At 42.8% G+C, this 21339-nt stretch overlaps 1 protein-coding gene across 3 annotated transcripts in view; it reads left to right on the forward strand.

Moving 5' to 3' along the window:
• The first annotated feature begins 1101 nt into the window (after positions 1-1101).
• The window catches only part of DAZAP1 (DAZ associated protein 1), a 68239-nt gene continuing 48001 nt past the window's right edge, over positions 1102-21339 (forward strand). Inside the window, exon 1 of one of the 3 annotated variants that reach the window (XM_070745546.1) lies at positions 1102-2007. In XM_070745546.1, the coding sequence (XP_070601647.1) occupies positions 1976-2007 (32 nt within the window). In that variant the 5' untranslated portion in view covers positions 1102-1975. The remainder of the gene's footprint in view (positions 2008-21339) is intronic. The other 2 variants (XM_070745539.1, XM_070745556.1) reach the window with 2 other exon arrangements.

Here is a 21339-nt window from a genome sequence, read left to right on the forward strand (position 1 = left end):
ATGAGGGCATGAGTGACTGTGAGCAATGAGTCCCAGTCCAGATAGGGCCGCAACTGGTGCACCAGGCGAACCTGGGCAAACGCCCCCCTCGCCACAGCTGAGAGATGTTTCTCTAATGTGAGCTGTGGATCGATGAGGACGCCCAAGTTGCGAACCCTCTCTGAGGGGGTCAGTAATTCCCCCCCCCCCCCAGGGTAATGGACGGACAGATGGGATTGTCCTTGGGAGGCAAAACCCACAGCCACTCCGTCTTATCCGGGTTGAGCTTGAGTCTGTTGACACCCATCCAGGCCCCAACAGCCTCCAGGCACCGGCACATCACTTCCCGTGGTAAAGGTATATATATTTACAGCGGTAGACCCACCTAGAGAAAGATAGAGGAGCAGTGTCTTGATTCCTAAGATCATTAGAAATCTTTGTTTTTCAATGGTCTTAGGCGTCTGAAAGGGTCGTTTGACCCCCCAGAGGTTGCGACCCACAGATTGAGAACCGTTGCTCTACATGAACCTCTTGAGGTGGGGATCACAGTTCCCATCATCCACCCTACCTGGAAGCCACCAGGTTAAGTGTAGTAGTGTAGTGCAGTGGTGGTGATTGAAACGGATGTCCAAGTGCTGCCTCTATGTTGGTTGAGGCAGGCAGGATTCCCTTGGGTCCCATTTGTTGGGGGTCAGGGGAAAGGGAGGCTCTTGCCTTCTCTTTCTGCTCAAGATCCCCATGGACAATTGGTGGGACACTGTGTGACACAGAATGCTGGACTCAATGGGCTTTGGCCTGATTCAGCATGGCTCTCGTTATGTTATGTTCTTCCGAGAAGGGCGGCATACAAGTCTAATAATAATAATAATAATAATAATAATAATAATAATAATAATAATAATAATAATAATAATTATTATTATTATTATTATTATTATCATCATCACACTAGTTTGAAAACGGCTGCTGTTAATAGCATGACAATATTGTGAAGTTTTTGAAACTTTAGGCCTTTATTATTTTTTAAATCATATTGATGGGTTTCAGAGGTAAGGCAGCATATGATTAATCAATAATACTTTTTTCTCTTATAAATCGAATCATTTCTTCATAATTCTACAGATTCTATTTCCAATCCACATTGCAGACGCTTTCCGTTCTCTTCCTCCTTTTAAACCGTCCACAGAGACGCAGAATCAAAAACACGATTTCCTCCTTCAACGGACTACACTTCCCAAACGGCAAAAGACAAATTCCCGGAACCGAAACCAGCTCACGCGGTCCAACTTCCTTTAAAAGAAAAGAAAGAACAGTACAGTAACTACATCCCCCATCATACCCTTTGTTCTCTAAAAACGGAAGTCGGACCGCGTGCACCGCTCTACCCGCTCCTAACAAAGCGAATCGTCGCTCTTGCGCGTGGGCTTCCCTCCTCCTTATCCTCCCGCCCACCTTCAACGACCGGAAACGCCGCAGCAGCCAATGAGATATGCTTGGCAGCTGTTGGGAGGGTGGTGGGGGGAAAAAACAGAAACAGAGTCTCGCGACCGTACCGCGCAGGCGCAGTACCCGGCTTCTTGCTTGCAGCGGCGGTTGGTGGCGGCGGCAGGGAGAACTTGGGAAGGAGATTGGGCGAAGAGGGGGGAGGGGAGAGAGAGAGGGAGGTAAGGTGGCGCGCGCGCGTGCGCTTGCGCAGGCGCGCGACGGCGGCGGCGGCTCGCTGGCTGTCTGACTGACTGTCGCCGGGGCCCCTCTAGTGTGAGGTAAAGCTGTGAAGAAGGCGGCAGGCGAGGACGACGGCGGCGGCGACGGCTGGAGCTCTTGGCAGGGGGCGAACCCCTGAGGGGAAGAAGCGGACGGGAGGAAAGCGGCCTTAGGAGCCGCCACCCCCCTCCCTGTCGTCGGAGAAAGAGAAGAAGAGCAGCAGCGGCGGCGGAGGGGCAGCTGACCGGGCCTACCCCCGTCCCCCTCAGGCCATTCTGCCCCCGTCGCCGCCATGAATAGCGTCGGGGGCGCCGACGAGATCGGGTGAGGCCCTGAAGGCGAACGAGCTGGGGGGGGGGGCGCACGTGAGGGAAAGCGGCAGGCGGCCGCGGGGGGTCGTGTCACGTGGGCAGCCACCCCAAAGACAGTCTCCGTCGAAATGGGGGGAGAAAGCCCCCCCTCAGGGCATGGAGCATCTGAGAAGGTGGAACGAAGCCCTCTTCCCTTGCTCGGGGTCTTGTTTGAGGCCGGGAAAGCGGAGGGGAGGATTCCCAAGACCGATCTACCCCCACCACTATGGGGAGCCAAGCGCCCCCTTTATTACTCCACCTTGCCTAGGTTAGGTGACCCCCCCCCCCCGCCCGACTCAAGCGCTTGGGTTTAAAGCGTCTCCGCACCGCCGAACCAGGTGAAAATCGCTGAGGCCTTGCTGGGAAATCGTGCAAGCCGCCCTGGTTGGTTTGGAGAGCCGGGTATAGAATAAACCACCACCTACCTCTCTTAGAAATATAGAAGATTGACGGCAGAAAAAGACCTTATGGTCCATCTCTCTCTTCAGAGAGAGAGTTGGGATGGAGATCGCCAAGTGCTCTCCCCCCCTCCTTCCCCGTTTAACCCTGATCTCTTCAACCTCTCCCTGTGTAGGGGGGGTACAGCGTGCTGTGGAGAGATAGAGAAGGAAGTTGAGAAAGCCAATGGCTTGTATTTTTTTAAAAAAAACTCCTCTTTTTGCCGGTTATTCCTCGACTTAACAACCGCCACTTAAGCACAGGATTTCTGTGGGGAAACGAAACAATTGTTTTGGTCAAGGGTAGGCAAAGTTGGCTCTTCTATGACTTGCCAACTTTAACTCCTAGAATTCTTGAGCCAATCGTGCTAGCCGAGGAATTCTGGGAGTTGAGGTCCACATGTCATAGAAGACATGCCTACCCCTGGTTTAGGTGTATTTTGCCTCGCTTTCTGTGGTTCAGATCTCACCACCAGCTCAAGGTTGACTCAGCCTTCCATCCTTCCTAGGTGGGTAAAATGAGGACCCAGATTGTTGGGGGCGATATGGTGACTCTGTAAAACCGCTTAGAGAGGGCTGTAAAAGCACTATGAAGCGATATATAAGTCTAAATGCTATTGCTGTTGTCATGGTTGTTAAGTGAGTCTGACTTTCCTGGTGACTTTGCTTATAAGAAGATCATGAAAGGGGGGGTGTCACACGATGCTGGGGGCACTGCAGCTTCATAAATATGAGGTCAAATTGCCAAGCCTTCGCAGTTTGTTCCATGATGGCGTGGATGCTGCAATGGTTGTAAGTGTGGCAAACAGTCATAAAGTTGCCTTTTCAGTGTGGTTGTAACTTTGGTCACTGAATGAATTGTTGTAAATTGAGGCTTACCCGTAGTTTCCTTTCTGATAATTGGGGCCACAGAGGGCTTGAGAGCAAAATGGAATGGTTGTGGGGAGAGCTGGCATGTGAGGATCTGCTGCTTTCTTTCACTTTGTCAAGATAAGCAGGTGCGAAAAGGGAGGGTGTTAATACAAATGCTGTGTGAAATTATGCATGCTGTATAAAGTGACAGTGAGTAGAAATTATTTCCCCAAATGCAGCTTTCTTGAAACTTCTAAGAAGGTCCAATTCCCTTTTGGAAAAAAAAAATTGGGACAGCCACGACCTGGTTGATTGAGAATCTCCATAGACATTGAGAAATGATCTTGTTCATAATAGAGCTATTATTGTGTAAGATTGTGGAGGGTGGGGGTGGAGATTCAGGACATTTAAAAGGGAAGTGTGTGGGATTCATTGAAAGATTAAGACAATTATATCAGGGATGGCTATACTGTACAACAAAGCAATTCCTGATAGTGAGATAAAACTGGCAATATGAGGAAGCAACATCCTGGACTAAATGTGGCAGATTTTGAAGAACAGAGCAGTTCTTGAGGAAAATCACTATCTTCAGGGCAGAAACAATACTGGGTTTTTGAAAGAAATAAGCAAACTGATGGTTAAGGCTCTCATTGGGAAGAATGTTGTGGTACTACAGAAATACATTTTCTTTTCCACATTTGGCAGACAAAGACTAAGGAGGCCAGAGGAACTGTTGTTATCAGGTTCCTTCAGTTGTGCGTGAGATCATATGCTTTCACTTTTTTGAGCCTCATTCTAGGGTCCATCTCTTCTGCTACATATTTGAGAAGTTAAATTAAACCACCCAGCATCTTTGTAGATGTCTGTGTGTAATACTGAAAGGTGATTTGAAATTTTTTTGGTGCTCTCTATTTACTACTATGTAATCAAAATATACACAAATTACCTGTTTAGTTATGTAGTCTATCTATGCCCATGTACATAATGGAGTTTTCTGTTACAAATGTTGAAACCCAGTCTGCTTCTGGGTACTGGGTTTCCAACTTGGTGACTCAGTGTTAAAACTAGAAAGGTCCCAAGGTCATAGGATGATACCTTACAGAGGAGAATCTGCAACTCTTCTTTTGTCTTCCTTGTATTCTATATAAATGCAGAATTTGTCTAATTCTCTGGTTTCTTTGCATTTTAAGAGAGATCTTGGCCAAATTAGCAATGGCCTTCACCTCTTTTTTTAAAACATAAATGATCATAATATTGGGATGTTTGCTGGTGTTACAGTATTATGTGTCCTGTTGGAAGATGACAACTGTATAGAACAGAACATTGGTGACTCAGTGCTTCTAATGAGGTCTGAGTGTATTCCTCTTGACTTCCAAAAGCACGAGTGGCTTTGGAAATCTGTATAAGAAGCTTGGAAATTAATATGAATCTTTTCTTTTGACCACTCTTGTTTTTTCTGCCAGCCTTCTGGGTGTCCATGTTTTTTGTTCTTGGATAGATATCAACATAATAGCTTCTACCCTGAGAATGTCTCAATTTGCAAAAGGTGAATTCTGTTTCATAAAAATCAATGGATTTTATATTTTTATTTTATAATCCTAATATAGTTCATCAGTTGTGTCAGTTTGCATGTTTTCCTTAATCACCCTTTTTCCAAATATTGTGCAGGATGTGTGCAGTATATATAGGAAGAGCACTAGAGGAACACTTTAAATTGTCACTCATTCTTTCTGCTGATACTGTATTACAATATATGAAGTATAGATAACTCAGAATTGGAACCTTGAGATAATGTACTAACATGAAAATTGTTTAAGCTGAAGATTTGCCCTGTTATGGCTTGATCATAAAAGCTACATTATCAAAATATATTTAATTTTGAGCATTCATACAATATAGATAATGCATCAAACTAAATAAGCACTAACAAATTAAGCCACATTATATCCCAGGACAGGAAATATGGATGCTGCAAGTGTATTATGAGGCTCTGTACTTAGAATCACATACTGCTTTTTTTTTTAAGGCTATAGAACTCCTTTACACGAGAGCATATGCAGAATACCTTAAAGCAGCCACATTTCACTCAGTTTATCACAGTTGCTTTGGAAAGCTGTTTTCTGCTGCTTTCACATGTGTTGTGTGCATGCATAGTCACTTTGCTTCTGTACGAAGAATGTGAAGGAAAGTAGTTGCAAACAAAGATGACAGAAAACAGCTTCCAGAGCAAATACCCAAGCTTGGCAGAAGAAATGGCCCACTTTTGAGAAAAGGTGCTTTGGCAGTGGTCCCATATGATCTAAAGATCCTTTAATAAATCAAACTGTCAAAACCCATTTTTCCCCTTGCAGCTTAGTTTTTAGTTCTCAATTGATGACACCAAGTGACATTTCTCATTTTGACTTTTATTGTTTGCCTCTCTTAAAGTACTTAGATTTACATTTTAAACTTTAAGTGCATTGATAAAGGTATATTCCTTTTGGAAAATAGTTTTACCTTTCCATTTTAAAAATTGAGCCTCATATTACAAGATTAACTAGTGTTTTTGAAAGTGTCTCATTTGAAGTATATTTAAATTTTGTATATAGGAGAAAGGAGATTACAGTATAGGGAAATGACCTAGATTTATCAATGGTTTATGATTCAAAGGATTTCCTCTGTGTGATTGAGTCCGAAAAAGTTGGGATTTTATAAGAAGGCTACAATGTCCTGAACCAGTGGTTTTAGACAGCTTTGGTAGGTTTACTAATTGGCCAATCCCAAGATGAATTTTTGATTTGATCTTAATGTTTGGTGAATCTAATCTAGATTCATTGCAATTTGTAAATAAACTCAAGTAACAATGGCAACCATAGCTAAATGGAATCAATAATCTAAGTCAATGTATGTATGCTCAATTAATAACCCAGAGAGCTCCCTCTGAAAGAGCTGGATCTACTCTACTCTAGATTTTATTACCAATAACATCTCATAGATATTTTTCTTACTCATGTAGGATATGCTAGATCATGAAGCCAATATAATACTATACAATGTCAGACTTAAAAGTACAAGACTGTCATTTCAGTTCAAGGGACTAAATTTGCAGGTGTCATTTAAGATATTTTATACATTATGGTAAATATACATAGCATTTCTGGCAACCATTCTGTCAATTGTGACATCATTCCGAATGTTAAATAAGATGTTTAAATGCCTTTTTTGGGGTTGTGATGTCAATAGTATTTCAGCATATTTTAAGGTTTGTGTATATTTGCGTAATCATTTTATATAAAGTGATTACGCAATGATAAAATGGTGGTTTTTAATTACGGTAATGAAATAGCATATAAATTTAATAACTAAATAACAGATTATTTTGTTAAATGTTTATCTTAGCATGTAATATTTATTTTACATTTCTATGTATATAAAACACATAAAATGCTCCCAAGTATACAATGTCTTAAACATAATACATTATATAACGATAGTAACAACAACATAATATAATTCAGTCTAAACTCTGGCTGACTACGTGACCAACCATAATAATAATAATAATAATAATAATAATAATAATAATAAAAGAAACAGTTTAGTTAAAGAAGTCATGATTAAAGCTTAACAGTAGATGGATTGTATTGAAGGTGTTGAGCCTGACGGTGGACAGATGGAGGGGCAGGTTAACTACTGTGTTTCCCTAAAAATAAGCCCTAGGGAATGGTGGTGAGTGTGCTCAGCACAGGTGGGGACATACATGGACTGATGGTGTCCAGGAGCAGCTGCAATCCATTCCTAGAAGGTGAGTTGATTACCTGTCTAAGCAGCAGGCCGAGGCATGGGGTGAGGGAAGCAGGTGATGCAGATGTACTGCGTGGGCTGCAAGAAAGCCAAAATTTAGTTGGCTGGAGCAGGTGACACCAGCAGCAGACAGAGGCAAAAGTGCAGGGGAAAGGCAGGTGATCTGGATGTGCTGCATGGGCCATGCGAAAGCCGAGAGACGGTGGGCCAGAACGACCAGCCGGCCGTGGGAAGCTCATCATGGTGGCTCTTGATTTGCCCATGGGCCGCGTAGCGCATAGAGATCACCTGCCTTCCTCTCTGTTCCTCTGCTTCCGTCTGTTGCTTGGATCGGTAATCAGCTCAACTCTGCACAGCCCCAGTGTGTGCTGACCAAGGGATCAATGGGCTGCAGCTGCTGCCAGATACCATCAGCCCCCCTGTGCTTGCCACCTCTTGTGCATGCACTAGTGGGCAGGGCACCCAGATGGCTGACCACTCTGAAAACTTTTTTCCCTGATAAAAGCCCGAGTGTTTTTTTTTTTTGTTTTTTTTTTGGAGCCCCACAAAATAGAAAACTGGGTCTTATTTTCAGGGAAACACTGCAGTGCTGTCAGTTTCTTGAAGTAGGCGTCAGGAGAGGTTTGGGCATAGCTCTTTAAAAAAAATATTTTTATCTCATCATAAATGCCTTGTATTGTGTTTCCCTGAACAGGAGGGTTGGTGGTACCTCGACGCCTTTTCTCAGTGTAGGTTGCAGAATAGGCCAGACATGGGTGGTGATTTTGTCCTGCCTAGAGACTGTTTCATAATTTTCCAGCCATGCCCTATTGCCCCCCCCCCTCTTTGGTGTTGCCTTCCTTTTTGCCCCAGTTATCAATAAAGGCGCAGCTGTGACAAGACAGACATATCCAGAGGTTGGATGCGCCTGTCTGGATCCAGATCCTACAGTCATGCAAAGGTGGGACTGGCCTATCCTGCATCCTACACTGAGAAAAGGCGTTCGGGTAGGACCAACGCTTCTCCAGTGAGGTTGCAGGATGGTTCAGGAATGGGACATACCAAAGCTGGCATTTCTAAGGGCAAGTCTCCATTGGGGCTGAATCTGCTGATTCCCGGATCACCTGCTGGAGTACTCTCCTGCCGAACAAAGCCTCAGCTGAAACAAGTCCAGCCGGTAAGGCCAAATAAACAGCATAGGCGATGCCCAGGCTGTGGTGGATGCGGCGCGCCTGGTTGAGTGAGTGGTCACCTGTCGAGGAAGTGGAAGAGATTGGGCCTGGTGTGCAGCCGCAATGTAGGCATGTATTCATTGCTGATGGTTGACAACACCTCAGATCCAAAGGAAGCTAGTTGGAGGGAGACAGTGCCTCAGATCGCCTAGAGGAGGCCGTTCTCTTGATTTAAACTCGGAGGCCCTCCTCACGTCCAGTGTGTGCCACTTGCATTCCAGGGCATGGAAAAGCCGAGGACAAAAGTTGGGCAACACTATCTCCTGAGCCCAATGGAACCACATGTTGACCTTTGACACAAACAACAGGTCCATTCATAGTATGACCCTGTCATAGTGAAAGAGGCAGCGGTCCTCTCTGAAGGACAGGGCTGCCAGTTCAGAAATGCGCCTGGAGGAGGTAACAGTGACTAGGAATGCCACCTTCAGAGTTAGGTTACAGAGGGTAGCAGCCCTGATTGGCTCAAAGGGCTCAACAGTCAGGGCTTGCAGGACTGTGGGCAGGTCCCAAGAGAGGCACCACAGGTGGGTGAACGGTGGCTACCCCCCATAAGAATTTATGTATTGGGATGATGGGCAAGAAACTCCTGTCCACTACCAGGAACTACTGTGGCCAATGCTGCGACCTGACTGTGCAGGGTACTATGGGCAAGCCCCCCCCCCCCTCCATGTCCAGCCCCTCTTGGAGGAAGTCTAAGACAATGTGTACCAGAAGCTTGTATGAGAACTAAAAGATCGTTAGCATACCACTTGGAGAAACTTACCTGGGTGGTGTTGTAGATTCTGTCTGTGATGGTCACCTGGCAGACTGAATGGTCTGGATGATCTCATCAGAGATGATCATATCATCCCTGTCAGGAGCTTCCTCTCAAATGCCAGATCATTAGATGGAACCACTGAGGCTCTGGATGGAGCAGAGCCCCCTGTCTGAGAGATTTTCTCCGGAAGGATTCTCTAAGGATGAGTCACAGACAGACAGACTAGGTCTGCGATGCAGGTGGCCAGGCAGTCTTTCATCACGTGAATGCATAAGATGACCTGGATGGCCTTTTGCACATGGTGTGATGAGTGCCATTTGGACCCTTGGGGGTGGCGGCTGAGCATGTCATAGACTTCCTTCAAGGCAGTCTAGCTAAGGGCCATTAAGGCGACAGGTCGCTGCCTTATCCTCTTCTTTGGGATTCTGGGGACAGGCATTCCCTGGGTCCATCCTTTTTTGTGGGGGGTCTCCTAATCTTAAGCCTCCGCCCATTGAACACTATCCTACCTGCAACACTAGTGTTGCAGGCTCTGACCAGGCCTCCATTTGAGGCCCTGAGGGCGGTTTGCTTACGTCTTTTATCGTGGAAGGTGGCATTCTTGGTGGCCATCACATCTGCGGGGCGTATCTCGGAATTGTTGTTGTTGAGGCACAAGGACCTTTGCACCTTCTATGAGACAGGGTGGTTCTGTGGATGGGTCCTGTGTTGCTGGCCAAGATCAATTCCATTTTCCATCGTGCCCTGCAGTTGATTTTACCTAGCTTCTGTGCAGAACTGCGCCATAAATTTGTTTGTGTCTTTTCACCCTTTGTGGCTTGGGCCTCAAAGTTTTGCCTTCCATAGTTGGTAGAGGGCTTCAGGCCTCCATCGCTCAAGGGTATGAGTCGTAGTCTCTTCCCATGCTTCATGGTGTGACAGCACATTTAACTAGGAGTGCTGCTACCTTGGCTGCCTGGTCTGCACAGGCTATGTTTGAGCAGGTCTACCAGACAGAGATGTGGACATCGGTCACCCATCACTACAGCATCAACTCATTTGCATCAGCCGACATGGCGTTCGGCCAGCGAGTGCTGTAGTGGCTACATGAGGAGCTGAGGAGTCATGAATAAGTATTTGCTCTACTGGACTCCTTATCTTTGGTGTGTCCCGTCCTGGACTCTTCCTTTGATGTGGGAAAAGGTGCGTTGGTTCTTACCTGACATACCCTTTTCCCAAGGATTGAAGGAAGAGCCCAGACCCACCCTTAGGTCTGGTTTTGGCTGGCCACCGGGGGAATTTGGCGTTTCGTGTTTCTGCAAGCTTCTCAGGGTCTTTCTGGCCATGGTTCATGGATTCAACTGGGAGCTTGTGCCATTCCATAGAGCTATGGGGCTAAAATAACCCATTCTGGACTCTTCCTTCGATCCTCAGAAAAGGGGCTTATCAGGTAAGAACCAACGCCCCTTCTCCCCCTTCAAGTCAGCAAATGTTGAAACTGCAATGTTTTCATGAACCATTAAAAACAATATATTGAAACGCTCATGAAAACATTGCATGGTTTGTTGGCTCAAGGAGGACACCGTCTGCCATTTTGAGTCAGATCAAGTTGCTGATCAGCTGTCCTCCATTTTAAGTACATTGATCTATAATGGGCAACTCATTTGAAACTCTGTTTTGTCAGTTGTCAGTTGTAATAAACAGACCAACTGTATTTTTAAATTATTTATTAAAACTTATTAAAGCTTAATGATATTGTTATACAGTTTGTAATTTATCACATCTGCTTGGCTTCCTTTTTTTGTAGTTTCAGTTTGGTAGGTTTAAGCTAATTTTGTTAAAGAAAATATTTAAAATAAATATACCAAAAATACGGTCAAAACTTTTATTACAGCTATAAGGCCACCAGTCAGATACAGATTAAAAACTACAGGTCTTTTTTTTTTTTTTTTTTACTACAACTGAATGAGCAAGAACTATAAAAATATATTGGACAGCCAATGTCAGAGGGACCTATACTACTCTAAAATTCTGGGGGAAAGTGTTTGCTTTTTGCAGAATACACAATTAGCATGTGAGTTACTAAATGAAACAATTTGGCACATAAGCAAAGTGATTCCCCACCCCAAAAAAGAAGCTCAGGAAAAATCAGCAGGCCTACCTGTATAATATCTTGATATAATTATCAAGTCAATTGTGTTCTTTGATTAGTTTAAATTTTTTTGTTCACCCATCCAGATTTTTATTTTTACACACTTTCTTCAGGTTCTGTGGCATTGGTTAATCCAGTGTTTCCCAACCTTGGCAACTTGAAGACATTTGGACTTCAACTCCCAGAATTCCCCAGCCAGCATTTACTGGCTGGGGAATGCTGGGAGTTGAAGTCCAAATGTCTTCAAGTTGCCAAGGTTGGGAAACACTGGGTTAATCTACATTTACTCAGTATACCAGAATTCATCCATCACAAAGTCAAATATCAAAACTCTCTTAGCGTGTGGTAATCTATTGAGTCATGTATAAATAGAATCACCGTGTTTATATACAGCCGCTCTGCTTGACCTCAGAAAACCTTGCCTTTTTTTTCTTTGAATATTCATCAAGGTGTCCATAAATAATTTCAAGTAGAGCTGGGAGACTGCAATGGCCACGGAGAATGGAAAAATCTGCATTCCACCTGCTATTTCATGTGTCAGAAATGGTTGCACGTAAGCAGTCAAGTACACAATGCTAGTGCACTAATGTGAACGTGTGACATTACAGTACATTGTCATTCATTTTATGCGTCTTTTAGTCCAAGATAATATAAAATTCAGTTTGTAGTAAATATGCAAAGTGCTTAAGACTGCAGACTGTATTTCTATTACCTCTTTGCAGAAATATATATTTTGAGTTTTAGAAAATGTGCATTTCCTTTCTGTAATGAAGGTTTTTTTTCTCTTTTAAGCAGGAAGAATAAGTTATCGAAATAAAAGTAAAACAGTAGAAAAGATGCTTGTGGAAAATCAGAAAACAATTTGGTTCCATTTTTAGAATTCTTTTCACTTTGTGATTTCCACTCTCATCAGTTAATTTGCCATTTACCTTGTGCAGTTTATAACCTCATAGCTCAATTTTATCTAAAATGGAAAATTTTAATTTCTATCATTCTTGTTAGCAGTGATTGGTAGGCAACTAATTCAACCACATATCTCAATTTTCTATAAACACCAATAAAATCAGTTTAATCAGTCCCAACGTTATATCTCTAAGTCCCCTGAATTCATAGTCCTTGAAAACTATATAATATATTTTTACATCCATTATTTATTCTATAGATCCGATGAATCAGGATCAAGATGGATGGAGATAAAGGCATTAATAGTTAGAGGAGTTGGTTTTCTTTTGTCGGTGGCTAAAAAAACAGAAAACAAGTGCTTTTTTTTCACTGGAAGGTGCCTTTTGTTAAACATTTTTGTTGGTGTGGCCCTACCATGAATGACTTAGGCACTACTTAAACCTGCAATATTATGACCTCATTACCACTGTTGTGTGACACATATCAGAATGAAGAGAAAGCAAGCATTGCTCATTAATAGTTAATTTATGAATCCTTGAGAGATGGAACAGTACCTCTTTTACAAGTTTCCTAGGTCCTCTTCCCAGTTTGATTAATAATTCTATTAGATAGAAGATTGACTTCTTAGCCAGAACTGGACTTCTTTGTCCTTCTCTCAGAATTATAGAAGTTATGATTCTAAATAATCATACAGAGATACGTAGTACTAATAAAATGCTCATCTTTTTCATTTGGGCAACTCTATGGCTTCCCATTTCATCTTGTGAAATAGTCAAATTGATTTAGTTCTCTGTTACTCTTTTTTGATACATTCATTTCCAACCACTACATTACTGCTTGTCAAAACTATAAATGACAGAATTAGTTATGCATTGCTTACTGAGACTGCTGGGAATTGAATTTAATTGTTGGAATATGACATATTGCTCATTCCTGGTTCAGGTACTCCTTGAGGTATGACCACAATTGAATCTAAAATTCCTGTTGCTAAGTGAGACATTTGTTAAGTGAGTTTTGCCCCATTTTACGACCTTTGTTGCTCAATTGTTAAGTGAATCAGTTGAACATTTAGTAACCCGGTTGTTAAGTAAATCTGGTTTTTCTCCATTGACTTTGCTTGTCAGAATGTTGCAAAAGGTGATCACATGACCCTGATCACGCAACCGCCATGCATATGTGTCAGTTACCAAGCAAATAAATTTTGATCGTGTGTCCACGGTGATGCTACAGTGGTTGCAAATGTGAAAAATGGTCATAAATCATTTTTGCAGTGCTGTTGCAATTTTGAATGCTCAACTGTTATAAATAGAGGACTACTGTGTTAAAAATATACTTTTCAGATTTTTTAGTATTTATTGCACTTTTTTATTGTTACAACTCAAGCTGGCAAACATATCCAATACACATGCCACCTCCTATTTTATCCATAACATGTAGTGAGAGGAGGTAAACTAAGAGAAAGAGTAATTGGCCCAAGATCACCTAGTTGGTTTTCATGGCCTAGAATTCACAGCCTCCTGATTTCTAGGTCAGCACTTTAACCACTACATCAAACTGGATCTACAGGGTCGATACTACTAAACTCTTGTTGTCATGGCAATTTAACTGGGCAAAATGGTTCATCGTAGGGGTACAATTTTTGACCTCAAATGGACTGACTTTCAGAATGTGTCCAAATTCCATGATTTCCAATGTAGGAAGCTCAAATGGAAAGCCAGCAGTAATCAGAAATCAGTCCGATTCCTAATGCTTTTTACCCACTCTTGATCATTCAATTTCTCTGTTTAGGTTAAGGAAATATTTCTGAAACAATGAGCCGAAATTGTCTAGTTTTATGTTAAAATTGATTCTGACACAATCAAACTAAGTGGTAGAGCACAAAGACCCAAGATCAACGACATAAAAACTTGTCTAACTTGAAATCACCAGTTTCCTGGTTTGTTGTGTTCAGATTGAATCTGAACTTAGTTTTAATGTGCTTTAACAAGCAAATGAATCCACAAGCCCATCAAGTGGGGGCTTGGCAACTAACTTGCCCCCAACCCCTGGGAGAATAGTCAGTGTATTCAGTTAGATTCATTTTGAATAATCTTCCCTGGAAAACTAACACACAATTAGGTATTCTAGTACTTAAATTTCATTTCAGAAGCTATTGAAGGACATCTGGCATCCTCACCTGTGGGGTTATGTTTTCGTTGTCTGTAGGGATTCTCTTTTGGCTTAAGTTTTGCTGGCTTTGAGGTCTAATCTGAATTTGTCTTACCTTGCTTTAGTGTTCATGAGACTTATTTTGCCAAATTTTTGGGGCTAGAACTGTTTATACTTGCCATGTTCAATTATATTTTTTTAACATCCTGAAGCTCTGTCAAATGTACACTTTGACTGTGAGGTTCTTACTGCTGCTTTTTCAAAAGGCTGATTTTCCCAAAAAGGCAAACCTGTTTTTCCTTGAAGATGTTTTGCTTCTCATCCAAGAAGCTTCTTCAGTTCTGCCACGGAAAAGGTATATTTCCTAGGTACTGTAAGATGGCAACATCTTACGTAAAGTACTAGCAGCGTGCCTACCTACCCAGTCTGGCTCTGGTTTTGGGAGAGGCTACCTGCAAATAATTTGAAACACTGCCATTTGAGGTTTAAAGTAATAACCAGCACCTTGAATTGCACTCAGAAACTGTGAGTCAGTGCAGTTTGTGTAAAAGGCTGGGTAAACGGGGGTGCCCATCACTGCATGTCATTCTTTAGGACGGTCTTCAAGGGCAGCCCCCAAAAGACCATATTGCAGTAATCCTATTATTAGTCTACTGTGAATTCAGCTTCTTGCTGGAACATTAGTAAAATCTGGCTTTCTTTTAATGTGTACACTTGAAAAAGATTTAGAATGCCATTCATTGCAAAAGGATTTGACTCTCCCAGCAGTTCTATGACTCCCTGAGGAGAGGAGGAGGATTTTCCGGGACAGATCTGGGGGATCTAGTGGGTGTTATCCCATTCTGCTGGTCTTCCAAAAAGCTACTTTTCTGGCAGGCCTGAGACCATGAGTGAGTGTATGTATGGTTTTTTTTAAGGGTTATAATGCATTTTATACTGTTTTATCATATTTATTATTCCTATGTACTTCATATTATTGGTATTCATTGTCAATAATAATAATAATAATAATAATAATAATAATTATTATTATTATTATTATTATTTATTGCATTTGTATGCCGCCCCTCTCCGTAGACTCGGGGCGGCTAACAACAATAATAAACACAACATGTACAATCCAATAATAAAAAACAACTAAAAATCCCTATTATAAAACCAAACATACACACAAACATACCATGCATAACTTGTAATGGCCTAGGGGGAAGGGCTATCTCAACTCCCCCATGCCTGGTGGTATAAATGAGTCTTGAGTAGTTTACGAAAGACAGGGAGGGTGGGGGCAGTTGTAATCTCCAGGGGGAGTTAGTTTCAGAGGGCCGGGGCTGCCACAGAGAAGGCTCTTCCCCTGGGGCCCGCCAAATGACATTGTTTAGTCGACGGGACCCAGAGAAGGCCAACTCTGTGGGACCTTATCGGTCATGGGATTCGTGCGGTAGCAGGCGGTTCCGGAGGTAATCTGGTCCAATGCCATGTAGGGCTTTAAAGGTCATGACCAACACTTTGAATTGTGACCGGAAACTGATCGGCAGCCAATGCAAGCCACGGAGTGTTGAAAAAACGTGGGCGAATACTATAAACTGCCCAGAGTCCAATGGAATTGGGCGGCATATAAATAAATAAATAAACTACAAAGGAGACAGATGAACTGAAAATTCACAGTTTCTTACACTTGAGTTCACTGTATACAAACCCACATCTCTTGCATCTCAGGAAGCCCTGTTGGTTTTGAAACACGATAACTATTCTTTAATGAGTAAAACTGCTCAGGACTTCACAAAACTTTCTCTGAAGGCGCTTTATCACTCCAGTCACACCAGCAAGTCCTTGCTCTTAGTTGGTATGCATGCATGCACTGCCACTACTTCTGCTAATTCTACAGATCTAAATATATGGCACTTTTTTATTTCTTTGTCCAGCTCACAAAGGAATCTTAATGAAGAGATGAAAGCTCTGTTGATTGCATGGCTTATGTATGCTCTTCCCAATAGTTATTTATCACAAGCTTATCCTGCCTTTTCTCCAAGGAATATAGCAAATTGTTGCCCTCCCTTCTCAGACTCTTTTTATATATACCAATAATCTTTTATCTTAGTCTAGGCTGAGTTGATATCTTAGAAACATCTCAACTTTATAGACGAATGTGGATTTGAACCTGATGTTCTCCAGGTCTGGCCTGATACATTTAATCTGTAACTATTTTGACTTCTCTGAATTGGTCCAATTATTGTATATAAAAAGTATTCAGTCTCCCAAGTATCATCTGTAATGGAACAAACATTTTCTATTTGCACAGAATTTCAGTCATAAGGGGTCTGATCCCAAACTAATGCTTGAAAAGATTTATTTTTAGCACAAGAACAGACAGTCTGCTATCACATTAAGATTTAAGGGCTGTGTGTATTGGGCAGCTTTGCAGAATGGGTTCTGTTTTTGTGGAGAAGTGGTGATTGAGATGTTGTGGAAAAATAGACTATCTTCGGCATATTAATGACATTCAGCTCCAAAATAACTGATCACTATTGTCGGTATCTTCATGCATATTTCAATAATATGGAAGGTAAAATAATGCCTTTTACTGTCTTGTATTGCAGTTGCCGGTCTACATGGTAGCATGGTCATTTCGTACAGGCAGTCCTAGTTCATTTAGTGACCATTCAAAATTACAATGGCACTGAAAAAAGAGACTGAAGACCATTGCAACATCCCCATAGTTACATTATCAAAATCCACAGTTGGCAACTGATTCATATTTATTACTTTTGCATTATCCCAGAGTCATGTGATCATCTTTTACGACCTTTTAACAAGCAAAGTCAATGGGATTCTTTTAATAACCATGTTACTAACTTAACAAAGACAGTGGCTCACTTAACAGCTGTGGAAAGAAAAGTCATCAAATAGAATAGAATAGAATGTTATTGGCCAAGTGTGATTGGACACACAAGGAATTTGTCTTGGTGCATATGCTCTCAGCGTACATAAAATAAAATGTACATTTGTCAAGAATCATGTGGTACGACACTTAATGATTGTCATAGGGGTCAAATGAGCAATGAAAAAGCAATATTAATAAAAATCTTAGGATATAAGCAACAAGTTACAATCATACAGTCAACATGGGAGGAAATGGGTGATAGGAATTATGAGAAAAACTAGTAGAATAGAAGTGCAGATTTAGTAGAAAGTCTGACAGTATTGAGGGAAATATTTGTTTAGTAGAGTGATGGCGTTCGGAAAAAAACTGTTCTTGTGTCTAGTTGTCTTGGTGTGCAGTGCTCTATAGCGACGTTTTGAGGGTAGGAGTTGAAACAGTCCAGGATGTGAGGGGTCAGTAAATATTTTCCCCACCCTCTTTTTGACTCGTGCAGTATACAGGTCCTCAATGGAAGGCAGGTTGGCAAAACTCACGTGTGTCACTTGGCAACAGAAATATTAGGCTTAATTGTGGTCGTAGGTTGAGGACTACCCATACTACTTTCTGATACCATCACTGCAAGTAAGATCAGAACCTTACTACATAAGAGTGCCCCTAATTTAAATATATAACCAGATAGGAGCCCTGGGTGGCAGTATCAAAGGTTGTAGAAAGATCAGATAATTTCAAAAGAATTGCACTTCCTTAAGGGGACATCTGTTGTGACGTTCAGGGCAGCGTGAACTAGAGCTTACCGGTAGATTAAAAAGTTCAGCATATACAAGTACATCTGCAGCTGCAGACAGCACTCTCTTAAAGACTTTGTTTAAGGGGCATTGTTAATAGAAGAATATTTGGCAACAACTGGGAAAGCCGCCTTCAGGAGCAAAAAGAACATTGCCTTCTTTAAGATCAATGGTACCATTCCATCATATACCCATGTATCTCTTTTCTGGATTTACCCAGTCCTTCACTTTTGACATGTACAAATGAGCTAAGATGATGGGCCAGAGAGCTACAAATGCCCTCCTTTTTTGGATTTCTTAAACTGAAAGTGATCCCACAGATTTAGACAAGAACGTGTACAGGCCCTTTTATAGGAAACTATAAAGAACTGAAGTCAAGTTAGCTTGAAGATAAGCGAGTTCATTCTCAAAATGCCTCACAAACTTGTCTTTGTAGTTCTAGCATTGAAATTTTTGGAGGAGATGACAATAAGCTAGCCATCATCTCTTAAGAGCACATCAAATCCTAGAATGGAAAGAATCTTGGAAATAATATCTTCTTTTACAACCTTAGCAACTCTCAGCTATATGGACCTCCAACTCCAAAAATTCTCAAGAAGGACCATACTGGCTGGAAAATTCTGGATACAGAAGGCCACACTTCAGGAAGGTTGATATATAATAGTCAGGGGAGGGGGGTTGATGTAGCTGCCCCATGCCTGGCGACATAAGTGAGTCTTAAGACTCTTGCAAAAGGCAAGGAGGGTGGGGGCAGTGCGAATCTCTGGAGGGAGCTGGTTCCAGAGGGCCGGGGACGCTACAGAGAAGGCTCTTCCCCTAGGCCCCGCCAGATGACATTGTCTGGTTGACGGGACCTGGAGAAGGCCGACTGTGGGACCTAATCGGCCGCTGGGATCTATGCATCCATTTGGCTTTCAGTTCTAAGGTGTTGCTTCTAGCCTTGCTTCTAGCCTGGCCTTCTATAGGCCCTTGATGGCAAACCTATGGCACGCAGTGCCAGAGGTGGCATGTGGAGCCCTCTCTGCGGGCACACACACCATCGCCCCAGGTCAGATCTCCATGGTATTTCTTTTGTGAACTTCTGTTTCCCTGCAAATGATGAAACAGAAGCTCACGAAAGAAAAAGATCTTGCTACAGTTTCCGGTCACAATTCAAAGTGTTGGTTATGTCCTATAAAGCCCTTCATGGCACCGGACCAGATTATCTCCGGGACCGCCTTCTGCCGCACAAATCCCAGCAACCAGTTAGGTCCCACAGAGTGGGCCTTCTCCGGGTCCCGTCGACTAAACAATGTCGTTTGGCAGGACCCAGGGGAAGAGCCTTCTCTGTGGCGGCCCCGACCCTCTGGATCCAACTCCCCCCAGAGATTAGAATAGCCCCCACCCTTCTTGCCTTTCGTAAGCTCCTTAAAACCCACCTCTGTCGTCAGGCATGGGGGAACTGAGATATTCTTTCCCCCTAGGCTTCTACAATTTATGTATGGTATGTTTGTATGTATGATTGGTTTTTAAAATAAGGGTTTTTAGCTGTTTTAGTATTGGATTGTCGCATGTTGTTTTTACCACTGTTGTTAGCCGCCCCGAGTCTACGGAGAGGGGTGGCATACAAATCCAATAAATAAATAAATAAATACATACATACATACATACATACATGCATACATACATACATACATACATTGCCGGCGTTGGCATGCCCCACCTCCCGCCAGCCAGCTGGTCTTTGGTTCTCTGCTGCCCATCCACATGTTCACGCATCATTCAGTTTGGGCATGCACAGTTTGGGCACTCGGTGTCTAAAAAATTCACCATCACTGTTATAGGCCGACAAGGATACTGACATTACCTCTGCTATGGCTTTGGTAAAATCTTCCAGAGCATTCAAGAAATCAACACATTCTACAATTGTCTGGGTTGGGCCCTCCTTACTCTTTCAGGTGGACAATGAGGCTACAAAGCCACAAGTCTCCAGAAGCTGGCTTCTGCCTTGTCCAGGTAGTTAACATGTTGTTCTTAGGCCAGGATTAGATCAAGAGCCTGCAATTCCCTATACGTTGACCTGATTGTGGCATTGATAGAAGCAATGGAATCTCCATTTGACCTTATTTGGTAGTCCTCGACTTACAGCCACAATTGAGCCACAAATTTCTGTTGTTAAGTGAGAGAATTGTTAAATTAGTCTTGCCCCATTTTATGACTTTTCTTGCCACAATTTTATGACTTTTCTTGTTAAGTGAATCACTGCAGTTGATAAGTTGGTATCCTAGTTGTTAAGTGAATCTGGCTTCCCCATTAACGTTGCTTGTCAGAAAGTCTACAAAAAGTGATCATATGACCTCTGGCCACTTCAATGGTCGTAAGTATAAACCAGTTGCCAAGCATCTGAATTTTGACCATGTGACCGTGGAGATGCTGCAAAGTTCATCACTAGGAAATAGGGTTGTAAATGACATTTTTCATCTCACTTTGAACAGTCACTAAATGAACTGTTGCAAATCGAGGACTCCCTGTAAATATTGTGGTCCCCAAGGGCTACTGAACTGAAATTTTGTATCATACTCGGCACCACAGCCAGTTTGGTCAGGAATGGTAATAGAGAAGGGTAGCACTAACAATGCATCTTACTGAACCCAATTAGACTCTTAGAAAGTGAGTGGGTTGGAATTTCTTTCCCTCTGTCCCCAAATTCATATGCTTGGACCAGGGCTGCATTTAGAAACCTCTAGGACCATGATGGTGAAGCTATGGCACGCGTGTCGCAAGTGGTGTGCAGAGCCCTCTCTGCAGGCGCGTGAGCTGTTGACCAGCTCAGCTCCATTGTGCATGTGTGAATGCCTCCCACCTGCCAGCTGATTTTCAGGTCAGACAAGCTCATGCTTTCTCCTCACTGTCTGCAGCAATTGCCTTCCCAGATCTCTAGAGATTCCCCCCACGCTGCTTGGGCACACAAGGTTCCCCCCCCCCCCCCCAGTTCTGTTTGGGGATGGGAAGCTTTTTCCCTCTTCCACCACTGTTTTGGGATGTGAGGCCAAAATTGGGAGGGGTGTGTCACACAGGCATGTGCAAGGGGCTGGACATGTGGGAGGAGCATTGTATTATGTGTTTTGGCACCCATGGGAAAAAAAGGTTTTCCATCACTGCTCTAGGACTTAGCTTGCCCATCCATGAGTAAGTAATATCCATGAGATTGATTTCTTGTATTATTATTGTGAATGAAGTCTCATAAATAAAACTGTCCAGCAAAAAGTGAAAAATGCCATTTGTACTGGGATGCTGTTAACTCCCCATCTCTCCCTTTGCCCAGGTTCGCCTGGTGCACCAGTTGTGGCCCTACCTGGACCGGGAGTCACTGCTCACAGTCACTCATGCCCTCATCACCTCGAGCTTCGACTACTGTAATGCTCTCTACATGGGGCTA

The sequence above is a fragment of the Erythrolamprus reginae genome, chromosome 1, assembly GCF_031021105.1.
Source record: "Erythrolamprus reginae isolate rEryReg1 chromosome 1, rEryReg1.hap1, whole genome shotgun sequence".
In the NCBI taxonomy this organism is placed as follows: Eukaryota; Metazoa; Chordata; class Lepidosauria; order Squamata; family Dipsadidae; genus Erythrolamprus; species Erythrolamprus reginae.